This window comes from Mugil cephalus, chromosome 15, assembly GCF_022458985.1.
Source record: "Mugil cephalus isolate CIBA_MC_2020 chromosome 15, CIBA_Mcephalus_1.1, whole genome shotgun sequence".
Classification (NCBI taxonomy): domain Eukaryota; kingdom Metazoa; phylum Chordata; class Actinopteri; order Mugiliformes; family Mugilidae; genus Mugil; species Mugil cephalus.
Window position 1 is genome coordinate 11,193,448 of NC_061784.1, and position 20,460 is coordinate 11,213,907.

Genomic DNA, 20,460 nt, shown 5'->3' on the forward strand with positions numbered 1-20,460 from the left:
AGTGATCATATGACTGGAGTCAGAAATAACCGAACCTTTGTGTGATTAAACTTCTCAAAATAATAAAGTTGAGTTAATGATTTAACTTTTTAGGAATAAATCACATAGACCACAGTACCCACCTAGACCAGACCAGGTACCCCACAGCAATCACACCACTTGATGATGCACACACACACACACACACACACACACACACACACACACACACACACACACACACACATACACACACACACTTCATTTCACTCACATTTCTTCATGAAGAAACAAGATGCTTAAAAAAAAAGTTTCAGCAGAGACTGATATATATCAAGGTATGTGTTTCCTTCTCATGCTCACTTATCTTCCTCTCTGTGGTTTCAATAATGCCATGGTGATTTCACTCATGACAGAAAAACACAAACAGTAGATTTGTTTCTTTGTGTGTCTGTGTCTGTGTGTGGGGAGGAATCATCACACATTACTTGGACTGTGGGCAGAACATGAAGCAGAAAATAACTGTAAAATTAGGAATAAGTAGGCATAGTGCGGCCTTAAATTCTTATTTTATGGGCCTTTAAAAGTTTGTAGATGTTTGTAGTTATACCGTAGCGTATATGATATTAAATAGTCGTTAGGGTCTCAGTGATTACCATAAAAGCTTTAAATTCCATTATATACGTAGCATTTGGTTAAATCATTTATTATCCTTCTGGGAACCGTCGCGTATGTGCTTCAGGGTTAATTGCCCCTCTTCAAGAAGTAAGCCTACACGGGAGGCAGCATGTGACTGACTCAACGAAGAGGTGGGGGGTGGTAGGGCAAAGAATTTAAGCCGAGAAAATATCACGTTTCCCACTTTCTCACTTTGCGCATATTCCGTCCTCATCTCTGGGAACGTTTGCCGTCTCCAGAGGAAAATCTTGCTGTGATGTTTTTACTGGGAATCATCACTCTCTGTTTGTATTTTGTACCCAGCCGTCAGCAGTTCCCTCGTTTGTGCGCAACCCGGGAAGCCTTGCGCACCAAGGAGTGCTGTCCGCCTTGGGAGGGCGACGGCTCGGCCTGCGGTTCCAGCTCGGGCCGGGGCTTTTGCGGGGACGTGGAAGTCTCGGATGAACCCGACGGGCCGCAGTACCCCTTCTCCGGGTTGGACGACAGAGAGAAATGGCCCCTGGTGTTCTACAACCGGACTTGTCAGTGTGCGTGGAACTTCATGGGATTCAACTGCGCGGACTGTAAGTTTGGCTACTTTGGAGAAAACTGCAACGAGAGAAGGGAGTCTCTCAGGAGGAACGTATTCCACCTGTCTAGGGCCGAGAGGAGCAGACTTGTATCTTACCTGAACTTGGCCAAGCAGACAGTGAGTACGGACTATGTGGTGGCCACGGGCACCTACAGGGAGATGGAAAATGGCTCCAACCCGATGTTCGCTGATGTGTCCGTGTACGATGCGTTTGTGTGGATGCACTACTACGTGTCCAGGAACGCGGTGCTAGGGCCAGGGGACGTGTGGACCGATGTTGACTTTGCCCACTGGGCGCCCGCGTTTCTCCCGTGGCACCGCGTTTACTTGCTGCACTGGGAGCACGAGATCAGGAAGCTGAGCGGAGACACGAGCTTCACCATCCCATACTGGGACTGGAGGGACGCCCAGGGCTGTGAAGTGTGTACGGATGAGCTGATGGGGGACCGCAGCCCCCAGGATCCGTCCCTCATCAGCCCGAGATCGGTCTTTTCTTCCTGGGAGGTAACGCAGAAATGTTTTCTCTTTTCTTTTCTCCATATTTATTTGTGACTGAAATTAGTTTGATGCCTACTTTAACTGGCCCGTGGCCTTAAATACACATCACCACACTAGCGCAGTACTTTTACCAAATGGTGACATATGGATGTGAATGACAAGGACATGTTTGCATATTTCCTTGATATACACCGATCAGCCAAAACATTATGACAGGAGAAGTAAATAACATTGACCATCATGTGACAATTCAGTGTTCTCCTGGAAAACCTTTGAACCTGGCATTGGTGTGGATGTTTCTTAGACATGTACCACACACCTAGACCAGACCAGACACCCCAACCCCATAGCGATGACACTCCTTGATGACAGCACTCATCCCCAGCAGGATGCAGCCTGACACAGGCACAACAAATTATTTAGAAACAACTAAAAATGAAGAACATCACCAGGTGTTGACCTGGTCTCCAAATTCAGTAGATCTGTGGGATGCACTGGAACCAGCCTCCTCCACAGAGGCCCCTCCCCTGCCTGCCATTCTCCTTACTACTGGTACCTGTATGTTGTACTTGTTTTTGTCTGTCTGTAATTTGTTTGTCTACAGGTCCTGTGTTCCCAAGCCGGGGAATACAACGAAAGAGGTGTGTTGTGTGATGCCACGCGAGAAGGCCCACTTCGCCGTAACCCTGGAAACCACAACCGTGACTTGGTTGAACGTTTACCGACTTCGGCAGAGGTGGAGTTCACTCTCAGCCTGTCCAACTATGACACCGGAGCAATGGACCGCACTGCCAACATGAGCTTCAGGAACATTCTGGAAGGTCAGATAAGCCCGACCACGCACACGCGCCCCGTGTGTTAACTTTCCGCACGGCCGCTCTTCACCAGACTTATCTGTGTGGGCCGCTCTTTATTTTGTAAACTTGAATTTGTGGCCTTCATTTGTGGTTTGGCGTTAATGTGGGGTTCGGGATTCTGTCCACATCCAGCTCCACGTCGGGAGGCTAAATGACACATAACCACACATCTTTTTTTCTTTTGGTAATAGGTTGAGTATCAACACAGGCCTGTCCAAATGAAAAGCTATCTCTAACAAAGCGCCAGCGTCTTGAGATGGTTCTCTGGGATACTGTTATCAGACCTGAGTATATTCACATAGCACATACTTCTTAGAAAAAGAAAAACAGTCCCCTGCAGGAGAGTTATTTGGTGGCTGTCATTGTCAGACAGATATTATTTAAAGATGAAATGTGTGCCTGTGCGATGGGTTCTGCTCCAGAAAACTAACTCTACTGTATCCATTTTGAATGAATATCTGAATCTTAGAGAATTGTATCTCATCTTTTCAAATTTTTATCAAAAAGGCTTTTTGATACCCAAACTGCAACTGCGCGCTGCCGTCTTTGTCTGCTGCAGGATTTGGGGACCCTCAGACCGGGTTAGGAAACAGTTCTCGTAGGGGAATGCATGCGGCTCTGCATGTCTACATGAATGGGTCCATGTCCTCGGTGCAGGGCTCTGCAAATGATCCCATATTCCTTCTTCACCACGCTTATGTTGACAGGTGAGACACACTCTGATATTATATATATATTAATTAATGAGTACATGTATAAGCTTGTTCTTAACGGTTTCATGGCGTTTGCCTTCTTTCTCTATTAAAGCATTTATGAGGAATGGCTCAGGAGGCACAGTCCATCTCCATCCCAGTATCCAGACTCTAATGCTCCTATAGGGCACAACAGCAGATACAACATGGTGCCGTTCCTGCCCCTCCACAGAAACAGGGACTTCTTTATTTCCAGCAAGGAGCTGGGATATGAATACTCCAGCCTGCTGGATGCCAGTAAGTGTTTGATTTCCATTTGTATTTGAGAAAATCAATTACTTTTTTCCCCCCCTTCCTCAACCCAATCTATTTCACTGAATCTATTTAATTAAGGTCCTAATCTTAAACAGATATCCCGACTGTAATCTAATTATGAACACAGACTTATCTGATGTACGTATTTTACTTCTACCTCAAGGTGTAAACTAAAGTGCTTCGCCTACATTGCTGTGACTACTTTTCTCTGCAGACCAGAGGCTAGCTGAGTCCATGCGTCCTTACCTGGAGGAGCTGCGCGACGTTTGGCCCTGGCTGCTGCTCGCAGGGCTCTGCGGGGGACTCGTGACGACAGCCGCAGCCGTTGCTGTCATGGCTGCAAAACAGCGAAAGAGAAGCCTGTCTTGGCCGAATGCAAGGAGGTGGAAAAACTTATTTGCCCTCCCAGAAAGGAAGCCCCTTCTCTGGAGTGATGAAACTGTGGAAACTAATCCCCATAACTACCACACAACTATATGAAGAGCAAAGCACTGTGAATTATATATTCCTCCACCACTGTGATGATATCAAAATATAGAAAACTGTATTAAAAAGTATTTTATGCATGCAGGAGATTTTGAAAAGGATTCTGAGACATGTCAAACTTCTTGCTTGTCCCTCCCACAACACAACGTTGCTTGTCAGATCGCACCCATCAGATCCTCGCAGACACGGCCTGTGCACTATTTATGGTTCCTGTCACAGAAATGTTCCACGACTTTTCCAGCATTCACAGGGCTTTAGCCGATTACCTTGAAAATCGGGTTTTGCAGCGCGTTGCATCAGTCCGCATGCTGAGATGATATCGAACTGCAATTTAGAGCAAGAAACGCGAAGATCATTTTTACAGAAGCCTTTGAGGGTATAAACTTTATGTGGGAGTTGACTTAGCCACATTCTGTTTAATATTAAAACCGAGCCATGTTTGTGATGTGCTGGAAGGAAAAAGAAAATTGTTGGCTGAGAAGTCGAGATCTGAGACCTTGGCAGCAGCACACCCAGTTCAGTATTCTAACCTAAAGTCGCACAATAGTTTAAACAAGACTTTGACATTTGTAAAAGTCATAGCAACACCTAAAGTTAATGTAATCCATAATCTTCACTGGAAAGGTCAACCCTACGAGATGAGAAGTGTGTCCATTTCAAAATGTTGGAAGAGTTCAGCATAACATCTGTATTCAAATTCACACACACAGGATACCCAACTTTTAAAATATCAACAGAAAAGTTTATTTTTTGGTAAGATAAATTGGTTCCTTAACAATTTTCCTCTCCCATCGTGGTCTCATTCAGCCAAATATACTTCATACATTCCAGGCTTTGACACATGCTGTCCGGCAAAGCACTTTTCTATTACAGCATTCAACTGGCATTCTCAGATATTACAGTACATTGTCATTGAAACTGCACCATGTTCTTTTGAGCAGACAGATACAGTATTGTAAAGCAGAACTTTTACAAAGTACACATTATTTATAATCATGTAAAAAAAGAAAGAAATCTGCAGCAAATCTACGGTTTTAAATGTAAATAAATTTGAAATGGATCGATATACATCTTTGAGAGTGCCAGGGAAGTAGTTCATTTCTTACCACACAATTTACTCAGAATAAATTCCATATGACACAAATATGGACATTTAAGTGACGCAAAGTTCTCAAACTACATAGAACCGCTCACAAATGTGCAGAAATATATCTGTAGAGACAGTACTTTGTTTGCTGTGATACTCGTGGACACAAACAATGCAATAATTTACACAATGAAAGAAATCAAAGGATGGAATGAACACAAACAAATGGAAGTGAACAGATGGAATCATCTTTTACCAGATATTGCATTATTTGTTTTGTTTGTTTTTTTAAAGGTGGTCACAACTGTGGTCTGTTACGGTGACTGGATGTGAGCAATTTTCATGGGATTTCAGTGCAATTTTAAGAAGCGGGCCGTCATCTGATCTGATTGAAGCCGATTAAAATCAGTGTTAGACCTTTTATTGGTGTAAAAAACATATTTGGAGATAATTTAGAATTTAAATACAACCAATAAGATGACTAGTAAAGATTCAAAAACTGTAGAAAAAAAACAAAAAACGGGAAAATAGTGTATTGTGAGGATTTAGGATGATGAAGGAAACACTGTAATGTCGAGGAGTAAAGGCTAAATCCCATAACAGCAAAAGAGTCAGTTCTTTACAAAAGGTAAAGAACAGACCGTGTGGCTTGAGGCCTTTGATTCAGCTAAAAATACACATCCTTAATTTAAACGCTCATCATTCGTCTTCATCGTCACTGTCGCCCTCGTCTTTTTTCTCCTCGCTCTCCTTGGGTGGGGGTACAGGTGGAGGAAGGTCCAGACGAGCCCAGGACATTGGCTCCGACTTCTTCATGGCTACCTCGATCTTGGCCGCCATCATGTTCACAAAACTTTTACTCACATCTATCACCTACAAGGGAGAAGAAAAAAAACAATTAGATCCAAAGAAAAGAATGTGTGCTATCATAAAGATATAATACATTTACGGCTGCTCCATCCATATTTTGGATTAATTCATTATTTTCATATAGTGTTTATTTTTTTTAGGTAACAGTAGATTTATTTTGGAAGTAGTCAACTAATAAATAACCATTAAACTTATATTCAAACATTTTCTCATAACGACATATTTAACATGAATAATACCACTTCATGACTTCTGAGAAACCAAACAAACTTTTACCTAATGACGTTATTCATTACTAAAACTAAGGTTTATGCGAGCCAGACCTAATTAAAAAAGGTGTTGTGTACTGCCATTAATTAGCAAAGATAGAGTTGAGCATGATTAATTTTAATTGGAAATGCAAATGCCCTATGTATCTGCAAAAGACTGCTTACACCACGGGTCTGTATGCGCACGCACACAAACTGTTTTACGAGTTGCGAGTGCACCTGAAAGCAGCGATGCCGTACCAGGCCTTGGGATCCGCTCTAGTGACTGCGAGCGTTTGAGGCGAGGACACGACGACCACCAGCCGAGCCACCGACAATATAAGCTAGACGAAACTCACTGTAGCATTGCAAGCGCCGCCGTCTCGTTGTTTTGAGGTCAGAAAGGCGGCGGATCTTCTCCGCTGTGATGTTGTGTTAGGACGTTTCATTTCCACTAAGTGTCTGGTTTAAGAATTCATACTCCTGCAAGTCTTGTTCAGCGTGAACGGCATTGGGAGCGTGATTGTGGATGACATGTGTGTGACATATTCCATGCAAACGTATGATGCTGATTACACTGTTGTGTTGTTGCAGCCCTAAATGAGTTAGACCTGCACATGTGCGCACTTTGACAAATTCATTTGGATCAAATCCATCGGTAGGGTTTGAAGAAGGAGCCAAACTTCAACCAATCTTTTAATCCAGTCTCATAAATTAAGAGATTAAGAATTTATCTTAAAATAGCATAGTGGATTTTGTAGATAATCACAATCAAGGTCAACACCGATGGAAGAATCCAGCATTTACAAGTGGTTTATATCCAGGCGTAAAAGGACAGTTGTTTGTATCTTAATTACTACTGGAAGGTTTCCAGTGTAGATCAGCAGCATGTGTTATGTGATCTCTTGAATCCAGTATAAAACTACACTGGATATTTAAAGTGGAATATAGCACAAATTACAGTGACGTTGTATGAGAGTGAATGTGACGCTACTTACTCCCCACAAACTGATTTTCTGCTGAAATTCCTTCTCTCCCTCAAATATAACGTGGATGTCGAGCTGATGGAGAAAACAGAGATCAACGTTAGATTGAGACGGACGAAACGAAGCGGTTTGACTGAAGACAGAGACTCGTGCGTTCCTCACCGTGGTGCTGTTGGCATCCACGTAGCTCAGCTCTGGGACGGCGTTTTTGGCGTAGATAGAAATGATGACCTGCGACCCGGTTTGGTGCCAGTCAAACCGACACGGCACCACCTTCTTACCCTGCGAGGAGATTTCAGATAACGCAGTGCTCAAAATTCAGCACTGAAAAGAAGCCTCCACTGCGCGTGCATTCATCCTACACCACTAGATGGGAGTCACGACTGAAGGTCTTTCACACAGCCTTGCTCGCAGACAGTAAATAATCACCTGCTGTCAAATCCGCACACCTACCGCATCTTTTTTCCTCCATAGATGTGTACCCTTGGTGCAGCCCTCTTGAGAGAGGAAGGTGTTAAAGTCGGAGGTTTTCCTCTTACAGCAGCTCCAGTATTTCATCCTGCAGACGCAGGAAAGACACAACACCCGCTAGATTTTTAGCAATCAATAACTTGTCACTCAACGGAGCCGGTAAACAAGTCTGGGAGGAAGCGTAACGGGAGAAGCACAAACGGTGCTCTTTGTCCTTCTTTCACAGCTAGAACAGAACTTACCTCCTATTCCACGTGAAAAGGCAACGGTAAAGTTGGAATATGAGATGTTGCAAATAATGAGGAAATGTAATTACTAGTGATACTAACCCTTCGTGGAAGATGGGAAATCCAGAGTGGTACGAGCACACGTCAGAATCACTTGTAGGTCCTTCAAAGCTCTGAAGATGACAACAAAAGTGAGACTCAAAACGCTATTTAAACGACTATTTAAACACTTCTTCTAGTCACAGGATTACGTTATCGGACCTCGTGAGTCATCTTTTTGCAGATGAAACGATGCTTACTAATCCACTCAAATCTACCTCTTAAAAATACATTTCTGAAATTTAATGCATGCATAATTGATATTAAGTATCAATTTCTTTATTTCAAAACTTTATTTCAAGACCGCTGCTGATTAATAAATGAAAAGCCGGGGGCTCTCATGCCTCTCAATCAAATCAGTTAAAGTATAATTATGTAAATGATTAAAGTCCCACTCAAAGCTTCTGCTAAAAACACTTCAATGCAGATTTTCCTTGCAGTTTATGTTCTAATCTTGAGGTTTCTGCTCTGACAGACCACGTTAGCTTGAACAAAACACAGAGAAAATGAGAACAAAGATCTATTTCTTCTAACCCATAGTTCTTGTGGGATGTTATTTATCAGAATCATCATAGATTAACAGAATGAAATTATGACCAAACTAAATTTAGTTACAAACATCAAGCTGCTGCTGTATCAAGCAGATATTCTAACTGCTTCTTAAACACCAATGAATTTCTTTCATTACATTAGATTTCCCCACGGACTTACTTTAGTGCATCCTCCATTTTTACAGGATGTTCCGATTTTGATCTCGTCGCTGTCCTCCTCTTGAAAGAGAGAGAGAGAATTGAGACCCATAACGAGACCATAAAGAGAATAAAAAAAAAAAACGCAGTGACAGTTGTGATGGGCAGTCGTCTCCCTGTCAGCTTCAACTCAAATGCCGTGATGTGATTGACACAAGTGATGGCAGATCCCCAGTGGCCATCCATTAAGTTCTACCGTCAACATGACCTTCCTGTCTGCGGCGGATGGGCAGACTTGCAAGGTGAAGATGGCAAGAAAAAGGACAAAAAAAAAGGAACTTGGGAGAGTAAAAAGGAAAAAAGAGGGGAAGATAAATGTGTTCTCACCTTTCTTCTCTGCCGCATTTTCCGATAGTTTCAGTTTCTCCAGCGCCGTCTTCAGAGAAGCAGAAACTTTATGCTGCATCCTCACCATTGGCTCATCAGCACTGGAACAATAACAGCAATTAAACCATAACAAAGGAGAAACTAAAGTGCAAACACACATGCAAATAGTTTTAAACTATGTGTAATGGTATCACAACACCACTTCAGAGTTCTGCGAACAGCTAACCTAAGAGTGAACTGAATATTGTAATTAAAAAGAGAACTAATCAGTTCATCATGTGTCACGATTTCAGGCTATTAATTAACACCTCTGATTCTGCACATAACCTTCCATTCATTTGACACCAAACCAATCCAAAATGTGGAAAAACTGGAGGCCCTGTTCATTTATCAGCCTGAAAACAACTCCTGATATACTTAAAATACAATGCAGCGACTTCTATTATTGATTGAGCTGTAAAAAAATACTATGTTTGCAACCAACCTCGGTCTGCGTATCGCCTCCTGAGGTTTCGGTGCGGAGATGATGTACTCGCTAAACTTTGGTTTTTGGTTCTCCAAGTCCTTCTTTTCTCCCGATGAAGTCACATCTGGTTTCACAGGCTCCGGTGGCTTCTCTTTATTGTGTGGACCTTTTGTGCAGCCCTGTCGGGGGAAAAAGGCAACCGCGTCGGACTCACAAACAAGCACAATGCCAATATGGCCCAGGTAAATGCGCAAGTCAGTAGCTATAAGAAACGACAGACAAAGGAGGCATGACCTCGGAGAATAGAAAGCGGTGGAAAAGTTAAAAACGTACAACAATGCTGAGAAAGTCGGAGAAGTCGGTGGTTCTTCTCTTGCAGCACGACCATCCCTGAAGGAAGTTACAAAGACATTAGATTCGGACACATAACACGATAAAAGGTAACTGTGCATTTTCAGATATTTTACCTTCAAGGCATCATGGAACACCGGGACTCCCGGATGGTAGGTGCAGCCATCTGCCAAAATAAAACAAATCTATGTCATTCATTTATAAGTTCATCCAAAAATGGCACACGTGTTGTGTGTGACACAGACTAAGAAATCTATGGGCACAACTGTTTTCTTCCCTGTAAAGCACTAACAGTCTCTCAATTAGGGAAGTTTAATAGTTAACAGGAAAGACGGTATATAATAAAGAGTTGCTTGTATTTGTCGTCATAAGAAACGCAATAATTTCTGTCTAATACCTAACAAGAAAACAGATTTAGTGAAACAAAAAACATCATTCAGTGTCATTATGTTTCTACGCAAACACCAAAATGGTCAAATTTGTCCCTGTGAAGAACATCGTATAAACATATCGTTACCTTGGTATTTAGTATATTAACTGGAGATATTTAACTTGCATAAAGAACTAATGTCTGTGAATAAAACAAAACACTTGGAAGAAAATAACTGGTGGAATATAAAAATCTGACACTGTCCTCACAGTATAGCCTGAGCTCAGTCTCTTCTGTGCCACTGCTGTAGATGCACCTTGGAGATACCACTAAGGTAATGATAATTTACTCTACTGTTATAAAAAAAAACAGGCATCCTATTAAAATGGAAATTAAACTTGACTCCTTGACTGAGCGTGGAGCAATACACAATGTAGGATTACTTGAAGGCACAGGAGGGCGATACAAAAGAAGCAAAGTGAAGGACTCACTGGGGTTTTTACTGTGAGAGAGCCGAGGAAAGAAAAATACTGCTTTCAAAGTACAATTATACTTAAATCAGTGGCGTCGTATAAACAGTGGTCTCATAAACGAATTTAATGTCACAATATATAAAGAAACTTAATATGTCAGTGAACCTCCATATATGCATTCTCGTGGGGCGTTGTCAGGGTACTGCGTACGCACCTTAACTCAGGTAGCCGTGCTTTCATATAAATACGCGAGGAATTAAGGCTCACAAATCTGGCAACCCTCACAGAAAAAAATGGGATAATGTGTCACGATCTGTGGAGGATCTGTAAGCACCAACCCATGGTCTCCTTTGTGTTTCTGGAGGACATGCTTGTCAAATATGACATTTTTTTTTTGCTTGCGATTACATTTGAAATGTCTCTCCCGTGGCGTCTTTTGTTGGATGAAACGAAGGATTTAGCCAGTGATTTTAAGAGGAACTGCACAGTAAAACACATTGTCCACATTTGTCGCATGCCCTCCTTTCTAAATGAGGCCTCGGGTTTTTGGGGCGGCTGCTCTCAATTTTTACAGATGCATGTTTAACTGCCAGCAGGAGAAAACACAGGAGCTTCGTAAGACGTAGGCCTTTCTCGTTATGAGGAAAAGGATCAATACATCCTAATTGTTTCCACTTATTATGTGTCTGATTTCCTATTGCCTACCCCTCCGTCTTTGAGATCTGTACTTTATAATTACAAACCTACACCACCCACCAGGGATATCCCAATCAAGTGTTGTTGTTTTTTAATCCCCTCCAGCTGATTATTTCTTTCACACATTTTCACACAAACTCAATAATAAATCAACCCAAATTAAGGGCCTTATTAAAGGTTGTCGTTTTATTTAATAACAGTAAAGCTTTATTTGTTGTGGGAAAACACAACACTAAAGAAATTAAAAGTATATTGACTATTATGACAATAATGGGAATAATGGGGCATTGCTAATACCTAAATAAAGCACGTTTACATGTAACTTGATAAAGACAAAAGGCATCTTCTACAGTTACAGTATATCTCCTGCATCTGTGCAGTCACAAGTCAGTACCGTCAGGAGTCTCCATGGCAACAACAAGCCTGTCCCAGTCGGGCTCCACACTTTTTTTTTTGCCCGTTTGCCCTGAAATCATTTCCTTTTTAGTCTGGGTTAGTCTGGGTCTTTGCAGTATGTCGCAATACTATCGTGTCTTCTCATTTCCTAGCATCTTTCCTAATACTGTGTGTTTATCTGTGTATTCTTGAACTGCTGTGCACCCTTGAGGCTCCCGTACGTGTAACCCTCTCTGTAGGGGGGTAACGTTACGGTATAAACTGTGGGACATTTTAACATCCAGTTACTGGACAACAAGTGAAATGAACTAAAGTTGTGTTGTAACAATTGTTGGATGGAGTGAATAAGTTGTGGATATGTTTACACATTATTCCCGAGTAAGAGCTTATTTGATTACTCGGGTTAGCTTGACTTTTCGTGCAGTGAAAAGTGAGACTAACACGTTTTGAGAACACGGCTAACACCATGGATGTGGGAAATGCAGCGTAGATTATCTACACATGATAAAAACGTAGAAATAGTTTGTTTTAAAAACTTTATACCGCTCAGTGTGAGCTCCGTCCAGACAAAGGTTAACGTTACCTCTAACCGGCTAACAACAGGAGCTTAACGTGCTAACAACACGGAGATAACTCACTAAAGGCCCACGTGGTTATTAGCTACCCGACTAATATACCGGTGTTAATGAATTAACTCGCTACCGAGTTGGGACCAGTCGACTAACATCAAGTCAGCTACATGGGCCCAACCAGGCCCGGTCGCTGTAGAAATTTCCAGATCAGCAGAGGTTAGCTTGCTTGTCTCGCAACAGACAGGACACTGCGATTCTACCGAAGAGCGCTACTCACCGTCTGGGTTGTTTTCTGGGTCAAATCGCTGCCCACATCCCTTGTTGTAACACAAAACAGACATGGTGGCCAACGGTACAAGTTTAAAACTGAGACCGGGTGCCCAACTAGCCACCTAAAAGCTGTGTGAGAGAGGTACAGAGCCGCAGCCTGCCGCACGTTACACTGCTCACACTTCCGGATGTTGTCGGCTGCACTCGGCAAAGATCGGCGCCTGTCCGCCACCTCCATCCCGAGAGCGCACCGTGGTCCCACACAAGCGACAACTGATGCTGACCGCTTCCAAACTTGCGTTAAGCGACGTGTTCTCTGTGGCACGGCTATCTTTAATTCAGACAGCGAACATCTGACCGCCGTATCTCCAGATTTGTGTCAACTACTGCAGATGAAGCCACTGCACTCTGGGTTACAGTAGTCAGGTGCACGAAACTGGGGCAATAGCTATTTAGTTTTACGAGGATGGCTGCAGTCTAGTAGACAACTGCCCGTCGGGATGTGCACACATGAAATTTCTTCATTCTTTTTTTTTTCCGCATCATCGACCAGCTTGGCTTTTTTTCCTTCTTCTTTTTGTTTTGTTCACGTATTTAATTTATTGTCCGATTACACCTGTTTCGTCCAAAGGTAAGACTCTTTACCATGTGTGAGTGAAGTCTGCACGAATCTATGTAATATTGTTGTAAACTGTACAAACTGTAGCTTAACAAACTCGCGGATTTTGCACAAAGACGAGCATCACTAGATCTGCATCAGCATGGGAGAGAGAACCCCAAGATCTCCCGGGATATCTCTCAGTGGGGACAGTTGAATTGAGCTCACTGAATTTTGTCAGGATTTGTGGTGCTGATGATCGCTACGAACCTGGCTACGGGTGATCTGAAATAAACGGGCTTGAATTTATTAGCAGAATTTATTTTATTTTCGATTAAAGCTGGGTCATGACCAAGAAATGACTATAATGTATAGTATGTATGGGGCTGCATAGAGTAGCCCTTGCAATATTTAAATACATTTGTGATCAAAAGAAGCGGAAAATTCTCATTATTTTCTTTTTTCCAATTGTCAGTGCTTCAGCCTCTTTGTACAAGTTTGTGCAACTAGTTTCCAAAAACAAAGTGTAATATATTTGAGTGCACACTGATGTTTTTCATCATGTATAGGATGTTTGTTCTACATTTCTGTCTCTGACAAATTCAGAGCCCTGGAGTTTCTAGTGTAAGCAGCGTCTTCTATAATTTCATGTCCAGGGATTTGATGTACAGAGTTAGACATGTCATTTTTATCCTCCACATCTTTCTGGTGCACTGTTCACCGTCTGAACGCAAACTTTTAGGGTGCATCATTGTCATGTATTGATAATAAGTACCACTGAAATGTCTTTGCAAGTATTGACCCACTTTTGTCCCTATAAAATTTTCAGCATATCTCTGGCAAATCACCAACTGAATCCACATCTGTTTTTCCTTTTTTTCATTCTTTCCAAATATAGGGTGACAGGGTGATGGAATAGTGATGAAGCCTAATCGGTGGGGAAATATGTTTCCTCTACCCAGCTCGTCTCTTCTTTTCCATTTTATTTTCCTCCTCTTCTTCCTCTTCTTTCTCTGTATCCCTTCACCCCATGCCCAGTTCCTTCCAGAGCTGAGGACAGGACAGAGCCCGCTGCTCTTCACCCAGCCTGCCTATAATGCTTCAATCTTCGAGAACTCTGCCGCAAGAACCTATACCAGAAGCGAGGTCAAAATGGGCATCATTCTCGGGCCACCTCGCACTTTAGACATAAAATATTTCATTGTGTCTGGAGACAGTGATGGCATCTTCCAGGCTGAGGAGTTTGTAATGGGAGATTTTTGTTTCCTGCGCATATGTACAAATGGTGCCATTTTGAACCGAGAAGTACAGGACAATTACACTCTGACAGTAAAAGCTTCTGCCCAAGGAGGCCTACAGACCACAACAACTGTTTACATCAAGGTCTTGGATACAAATGACCTCCGACCTCTCTTTTCCCCAACTTCCTATTCATTTGTTGTTCCTGAGAGTGCCCCTCTGGGCACCAGCATAGGACGTGTAACAGCTACTGATGCTGATGTGGGGTCCAATGGAGAGTTCTACTACTTCTTCAAGAACAGAACAGATCTCTTCGCTGTCCATCCAACCAGCGGGTTCATCACCCTAACGGGTCGACCAAGGATGGACAAGCAATCCCGATTTGAGCTGGAGGTGCAGGTTGTCGACAGAGGGATGAAACTCTATGGTAACAATGGTGTCAGCAGCACTGCAAGGCTGGTCCTAACCGTGGAGCGGGTTAATGAATTTGCTCCTGTTCTCAGTGCAGTCGCTGTTCTTCCATCGCGACAGGACAAGGACCCAGTGTTTGTGATATTGACTGTGGAAGACAGAGACGATGGTGTATCTGGGGATATAGAGTGGGTGTCCATCATTGAGGGGGACTCCTCTGAACAGTTTGTGGTTGATCGATCACCTATTGGGAATGAGTATAGGGTTAAAACACCTGAACAGATCAACTGGGATACATTTCCCTATGGGTGCAACTTAACCTTCCAAGCTAAAGACAGAGGTATACCTCCAAAGTTCTCTAACACTCAAGTTGTTCAGTTGTTGGTTACAAGGCCAGACCCAGTGTTGTCGAATTTTGAGAAAGATGTTTATGTAGTTCAGCTGAGTGAAATCGCTCCCCCAGGCACTATTGTAGAGGTTGTGAAAATCTCTCCAGCTCCTCTGAGTGTCAATTACAGCTTCAGCAGCTTCTCATATCCAATGTACTTTGATATAAACCCTTTGACTGGTGTTATTATGACCACAAGGCAGATGACAAGGATATCACAGGATTTCATGGCCATGGAGGTAGTTGATACTATCAGTCAGAAGCAGACATGGGTCCATATTACCATAACAGATGCTAATGACAACTCTCCAGTCTTCAACAGGCCCTTCTATGAAATTGCTGTCAACGAGAGCTTACCTGTAGGTTCTCTTGTCCTTATAGTGTCTGCTGTGGATGATGATAAAGGAGAGAATGGGTATGTAACTCACACAATCAGTGGTGATCAGTCTCTTCCATTTTCCATAGACCAGGACACAGGGGAAGTGAGGATCACAAGCGACCTGGACTTTGAGTCGTCTGATGATATCTATACTTTTGCAGTGCGTGCGTCTGACTGGGGTTCACCGTACCGAAGGGAGACTGAGGTTAATATCACCATTCGTGTGGTAAATATCAATGACAACCAGCCTCTTTTTGAGAAGGTTTCTTGCAGAGGGATGATAAGCCGTGATTTCCCTATCAGCCAGACTATTGTCACGTTGTCAGCTATAGACATGGATGAGCTAGGAATGGTGAATTACAAGATACTGTCTGGAAATGAATTAGATTACTTTGACTTAAACCCAGACTCTGGCGCTTTGTCACTGAAAAGATCATTGGCAGTAGATAGTTTAAAAAGTGGGATATTCAACCTGAAAATAGTTGCAACAGATGGTGAGATGTTCTCTGAGCCTACATTTGTGAATGTATCAGTGGTTAGAGGTAGGATGCCACCCAGAGGGTTCACATGCAAGGAGACCAGGGTAGCCCAACTGCTAGCAGAAAAAATGGTCTCAAAAGCGTCTGCTATGGCACGACCAAGAGCAAATGACAGATACACAGACCTTTTCTCCATGAACCAACAAGCCCCACAGTTTGAGGCCTTACCAACAAGTATCCTACTGAGGGAAGACCTCCTTGCTGGTGCCAGTGTGTTTCAGGTGCGAGCAAGAGATGGTGATACAGGTTTCAATGGCCGTGTTCTATTTTCCATTTCTGATGGTAACAAAGAAAACTGCTTCAATATCAACATGGAGAGCGGGATGATAACTGTGCTGCAGCCACTTGATCGTGAGAGAGTGGACCGTTACTTTCTTAATATCACCCTTTATGACCAGGGGGTTCCTCAGATGTCCAACTGGAGACTACTGACTGTGATCATTGAGGATGCAAATGACAATGATCCCCAGTTTTATCAGGACAGTTACTCTGCCCTTGTTTCAGAGGACTCAGCCATTGGCATGGAAGTTATTACCATCACTGCATTTGACAAAGACATGGGCCAAAACGGACAGCTCTCTTATATAATGCTGACCAGTGTCCCTCAGTTTGGGATTGACAGTGAAACTGGAAGCGTATTTGTTGCTAGTCAGTTGGACAGAGAAACATTCCCAATGTTCACATTAAAAATTGAAGTGAGAGACAAGGCTGAAAGAGGCACTCGGAGGTCATCTGTGACAACTCTAACTATAATAGTGAAGGATGTCAATGATTGCTCTCCAGTTTTCATCCCTAGCACCTACAGTGCTAGAGTACCAGAGGACCTCCCACCAGGAGCTGTGATTACGTGGGTGCAGGCTCAGGATCCAGATATCGGACTTGGTGGACAAGTCCGGTTCTCCCTGATTAATGACTTCAATGGCACCTTTGAGGTAGGTGATGGCACAGTTTGTATTGTCTGTACTGTTGCGTATGTTTATCTTGTTTCTATTGACAGCTTATGATGCATGGGATTGTTTGTGATCTAATGTTTTGCACAGATCGATGCTGTGAGTGGGGCATTGAGGATTAGGAAGGAGTTGGACTTTGAGAAACAGCAGTTTTTCAACTTGACGTTACTTGCCGAAGACAGAGGGGTGCCCAGCCTTTATAGCCAAACGTTTGTGGAGGTAGAGGTGCGTGGCACACACACAAAGATTTGATCAGAACAAATTCTGTTGATCCATTTCTTCAGTTAATATATAATATTAGTGTAGGTTCATTTCAAATATGTAGAACTAATATTTGCACTTTTAAAACACTATTTAAAGCTCCTCCAGATTTAATATCCAATTTCATGGTGACATTGAAATATAAAGACTGCCCTAAAAAATGCCTTATAATTCACCTCGGTTCAGGTGGAAGAACCCTCAAGAATAAATTTTCATTTTCTAGCTAAATTATCAATTTCCCAAAACAATTACCAGCCATAGGGCCCTTTTCATCATGTGCACAGGAATGGTTAATAATAGTAATTACATACTACAGGTACGACATAATGTCACACAGTTATTCCGTCAATTTTAACCATTCCATTTCTTCAGGTGGTGGATGTCAACGAGAATTTGTATGCACCCTACTTCCCCGACTTTGCTGTGAGAGGCTCAGTAAAGGAGAACTCCCGTGCGGGAACGAGTGTCCTAACAGTCGCTGCTAAGGATGATGACAGGGGGCGAGATGGCGTTTTGAGATACTCTGTCCGAGGAGGCAGCGGACTGGGCACTTTCACCATTGACGAAGACACAGGTGTGACACAAGATCAATTCGGAAGCCTATTTATGTAAATTAAAAATCCAATAACGTACAGCGCCCTGCTTAGAATATCAACAACCTGAATACATAATTATTGCATATTATAGGGCATCTTACCATCTTATAAGCCACGGATGATAAGTTTCACATATGTGTTATTGCACAACTCTTGGCTTTGTTCTATTTCTGTCTCAGTCACATGTGGTTTTGCATCGCAAGTGATACTTATTGTGTGAATGTGCACTATATATGTGTGCTAGAGAGAGAATGTGAGGTATAGTCACAGTCACCGTGTTGACGGGGCCTCATGTGGGAGCTGTGTACTGGGAGATCATTAATGTAATGAGGGCAGCATGGTAGCTACACTGGCTGGGCCTCAGGCCGCTCTGTACAACTGATTCAGTGCCGTGTGGATAACATTGATCAAGGTTCTCCTGCACAGCAGCCCCATCATTTACAAGTATGTAGAAATCACGGTTACTTATTAAAGGAGGCTTGACCCAAACACGCACTTTCCAACTGTCTTGCAATTATAATACAGCAGCAGAAAACACGTTGATCCAAATAAAAAGCTATGACTCACTCAGCCAGGGATAAAATGAATCAAATACCCAGTATGAAAAATAGGACATTAGTTCATACTGGGTCATGTACAGAATGAATGGCTGTGTAGCACAGATGTGACTCTCAGTGGTGAACATCATTACACTAAGTTTAGGGCCAATCGTAGCGCTTTTGTTATATGTCATTAAGGTAATCTTAGAAAGCTTTTAGCTATTGCCAAGATATGTACAAAAGATGCAGACAAAAAAAAAATAAAATAAAAAAATAATAACATGAATACGTGATTAAGATGAGCACATGTTCATTTTCTTTCTCTTACAGAAACATGACTCTTGCAGGCACAGAGATATTAGCTTCAATACAGTAATCCTCACTTTTATAGCCTCGCAGTGACAGTGACATTTCCACGGCAACTGAAAGAGGTGTGAGGAGAACTCTTTATTTTCCATCAAGGCTTGGTCGCTGTTACACAAAGCTTTTAAACCTAATATTTCTCTAAATGTCTCTTCATGATGCTGACACATGCACACAGTCTCTCTTCTTCTTTGCATGAGATCTGTAGTGAATAAACAAAAAAATATGAATAAACCTATGATGGTAAGACCCAATTGTGGGAAACTGGAAGACATGTATCTATTGTATTGATTATTCTCTAGTATAGATAGATAGATAGATAGATAGATAGATAGATAGATAGATAGATAGATAGATAGATAGATAGATAGATAGATAGATAGATAGATAGATAGATAGATAGATAGATAGATATTGTCATTATAGTTTGTATGTCATTTGCATTTTCCTCCCTCCATACGTTTTAACGCAGATGCTGGACAAAGACTGTTTGCATTTTTCTGTAAAATGTTTTTAACTAAAAGGTATTGACAATGTTTACACTAGTTCTTAGCTCTAGTTTGATATCATTCATGTTTTCATTTTGAAACCTTACTATGTGTTGGAAGAAAACTGTTGGAACAGGAGCAGCTGGTAATAAAATATTACTATGATACGCTTTATAACTCGACGGCAGAGAAATTGAACTTGTAAATCTTGTAAATAATTATTCATCAATGTAATATAAATAGTAATACAAATACTAATATCTTTAGAAATTACTGCACAGGCTTAGTGAATATGCATATTTAAATCACAGACAGTTGTCACTGACGATTTTATAATTAGAACAGTATTTATGCAACAATTAGTCAAATCAATCTGAAATGTTAATTTTAGCCCCTGCAGTTAATTTTCGCGCTTATAATGTTGAGCAAATGACTGTGTTTCTATCCACCAGTTATTGCACTGGTCCCTACTGTACATGACTTACACTGAAGGCCTGTAATGACATTTAACTAGGCTAATTAGTATTGACTGTAGTTGGGAGGGAAACAGACAGAGATAATATCTATATCCCTCAACCCGTCCATCTGTCTTGTCAAACACACACATTCGCATGCTTTACAGTATATGCCGTATGTAGAGCAGGCTGTTCTGTTGCAGCACACAGGCAGATACCTTCAGTCTATAGTGCTTGGTGCTTTCACTCGCTTCAGTATTAAAACCTCAGTACGGGGCATCACAGCCTGTGAGAACGTTTACAGGGTGCAGATTTTCCAGGGGAAATCAGACTGCTTGTTAGAGCAGAAAGTGAAGGTAGAGGGGAGTGGAAGTGAAGCAAGGAGAGGAAGGAAGAGGATGCAGGGGAGTCTGGAGTACATAAAAAGTGTCAGAAGAAAATACTGCTCTCCTCCTTCCCCTGGTGTGTGTGTGTATGTGTGCTACTTTGGATATTTTTTATTTTTTTTTAACTTGCAGCT

General features: G+C 42.1%; 3 protein-coding genes across 3 annotated transcripts in view; 2 read left to right on the forward strand and 1 right to left on the reverse strand.

Annotated features, from left to right (window-relative positions):
• The first annotated feature begins 801 nt into the window (after nucleotides 1–801).
• On the forward strand, nucleotides 802–5,151 carry LOC125021303 (tyrosinase-like). The gene is made up of 5 exons (XM_047607306.1): nucleotides 802–1,732; nucleotides 2,331–2,547; nucleotides 3,143–3,290; nucleotides 3,391–3,572; nucleotides 3,805–5,151. Exons 1-5 carry the CDS (start codon nucleotides 914–916, stop codon nucleotides 4,068–4,070), a joined length of 1,632 nt encoding a protein of 543 aa, XP_047463262.1. The 5' UTR covers nucleotides 802–913; the 3' UTR covers nucleotides 4,071–5,151.
• chordc1b (cysteine and histidine-rich domain (CHORD) containing 1b) lies at nucleotides 4,797–12,946 on the reverse strand. The gene is made up of 11 exons (XM_047607307.1): nucleotides 12,742–12,946; nucleotides 10,074–10,123; nucleotides 9,940–9,996; nucleotides 9,625–9,785; nucleotides 9,141–9,241; nucleotides 8,776–8,834; nucleotides 8,068–8,138; nucleotides 7,721–7,826; nucleotides 7,430–7,549; nucleotides 7,280–7,342; nucleotides 4,797–6,036 (listed from the first exon to the last, which is right to left on the reverse strand). The coding sequence occupies exons 1-11, from the start codon at nucleotides 12,803–12,805 to the stop codon at nucleotides 5,863–5,865; spliced, it is 1,026 nt and encodes a 341-aa protein (XP_047463263.1). The 5' UTR covers nucleotides 12,806–12,946; the 3' UTR covers nucleotides 4,797–5,862.
• Nucleotides 12,947–14,253: 1,307 nt separating this feature from the next.
• LOC125020891 (protocadherin Fat 3) overlaps nucleotides 14,254–20,460 on the forward strand; it is a 64,957-nt gene continuing 58,750 nt past the window's right edge. Inside the window, exons 1-3 of the mRNA XM_047606517.1 lie at nucleotides 14,254–17,220; nucleotides 17,329–17,463; nucleotides 17,872–18,073. Coding sequence (XP_047462473.1) covers nucleotides 14,254–17,220; nucleotides 17,329–17,463; nucleotides 17,872–18,073 — 3,304 coding nt within the window. The remainder of the gene's footprint in view (nucleotides 17,221–17,328; nucleotides 17,464–17,871; nucleotides 18,074–20,460) is intronic.

Coding starts and splice junctions, on each gene's coding strand:
- LOC125021303 (XM_047607306.1), top strand. CDS start 914: ATGTTTTTACTGGGAATCATCACTCTCTGTTTGTATTTTGTACCCAGC. Junction 1,733..2,330: donor CGGTCTTTTCTTCCTGGGAG/GTAACGCAGAAA, acceptor GTTTGTCTACAG/GTCCTGTGTTCCCAAGCCGG. Junction 3,291..3,390: donor CACCACGCTTATGTTGACAG/GTGAGACACACT, acceptor TCTCTATTAAAG/CATTTATGAGGAATGGCTCA.
- chordc1b (XM_047607307.1), bottom strand. CDS start 12,805: ATGTCTGTTTTGTGTTACAACAAGGGATGTGGGCAGCGATTTGACCCA. Junction 7,827..8,067: donor TTTCCCATCTTCCACGAAGG/GTTAGTATCACT, acceptor CTGCGTCTGCAG/GATGAAATACTGGAGCTGCT. Junction 7,550..7,720: donor TATGGAGGAAAAAAGATGCG/GTAGGTGTGCGG, acceptor ATCTCCTCGCAG/GGTAAGAAGGTGGTGCCGTG.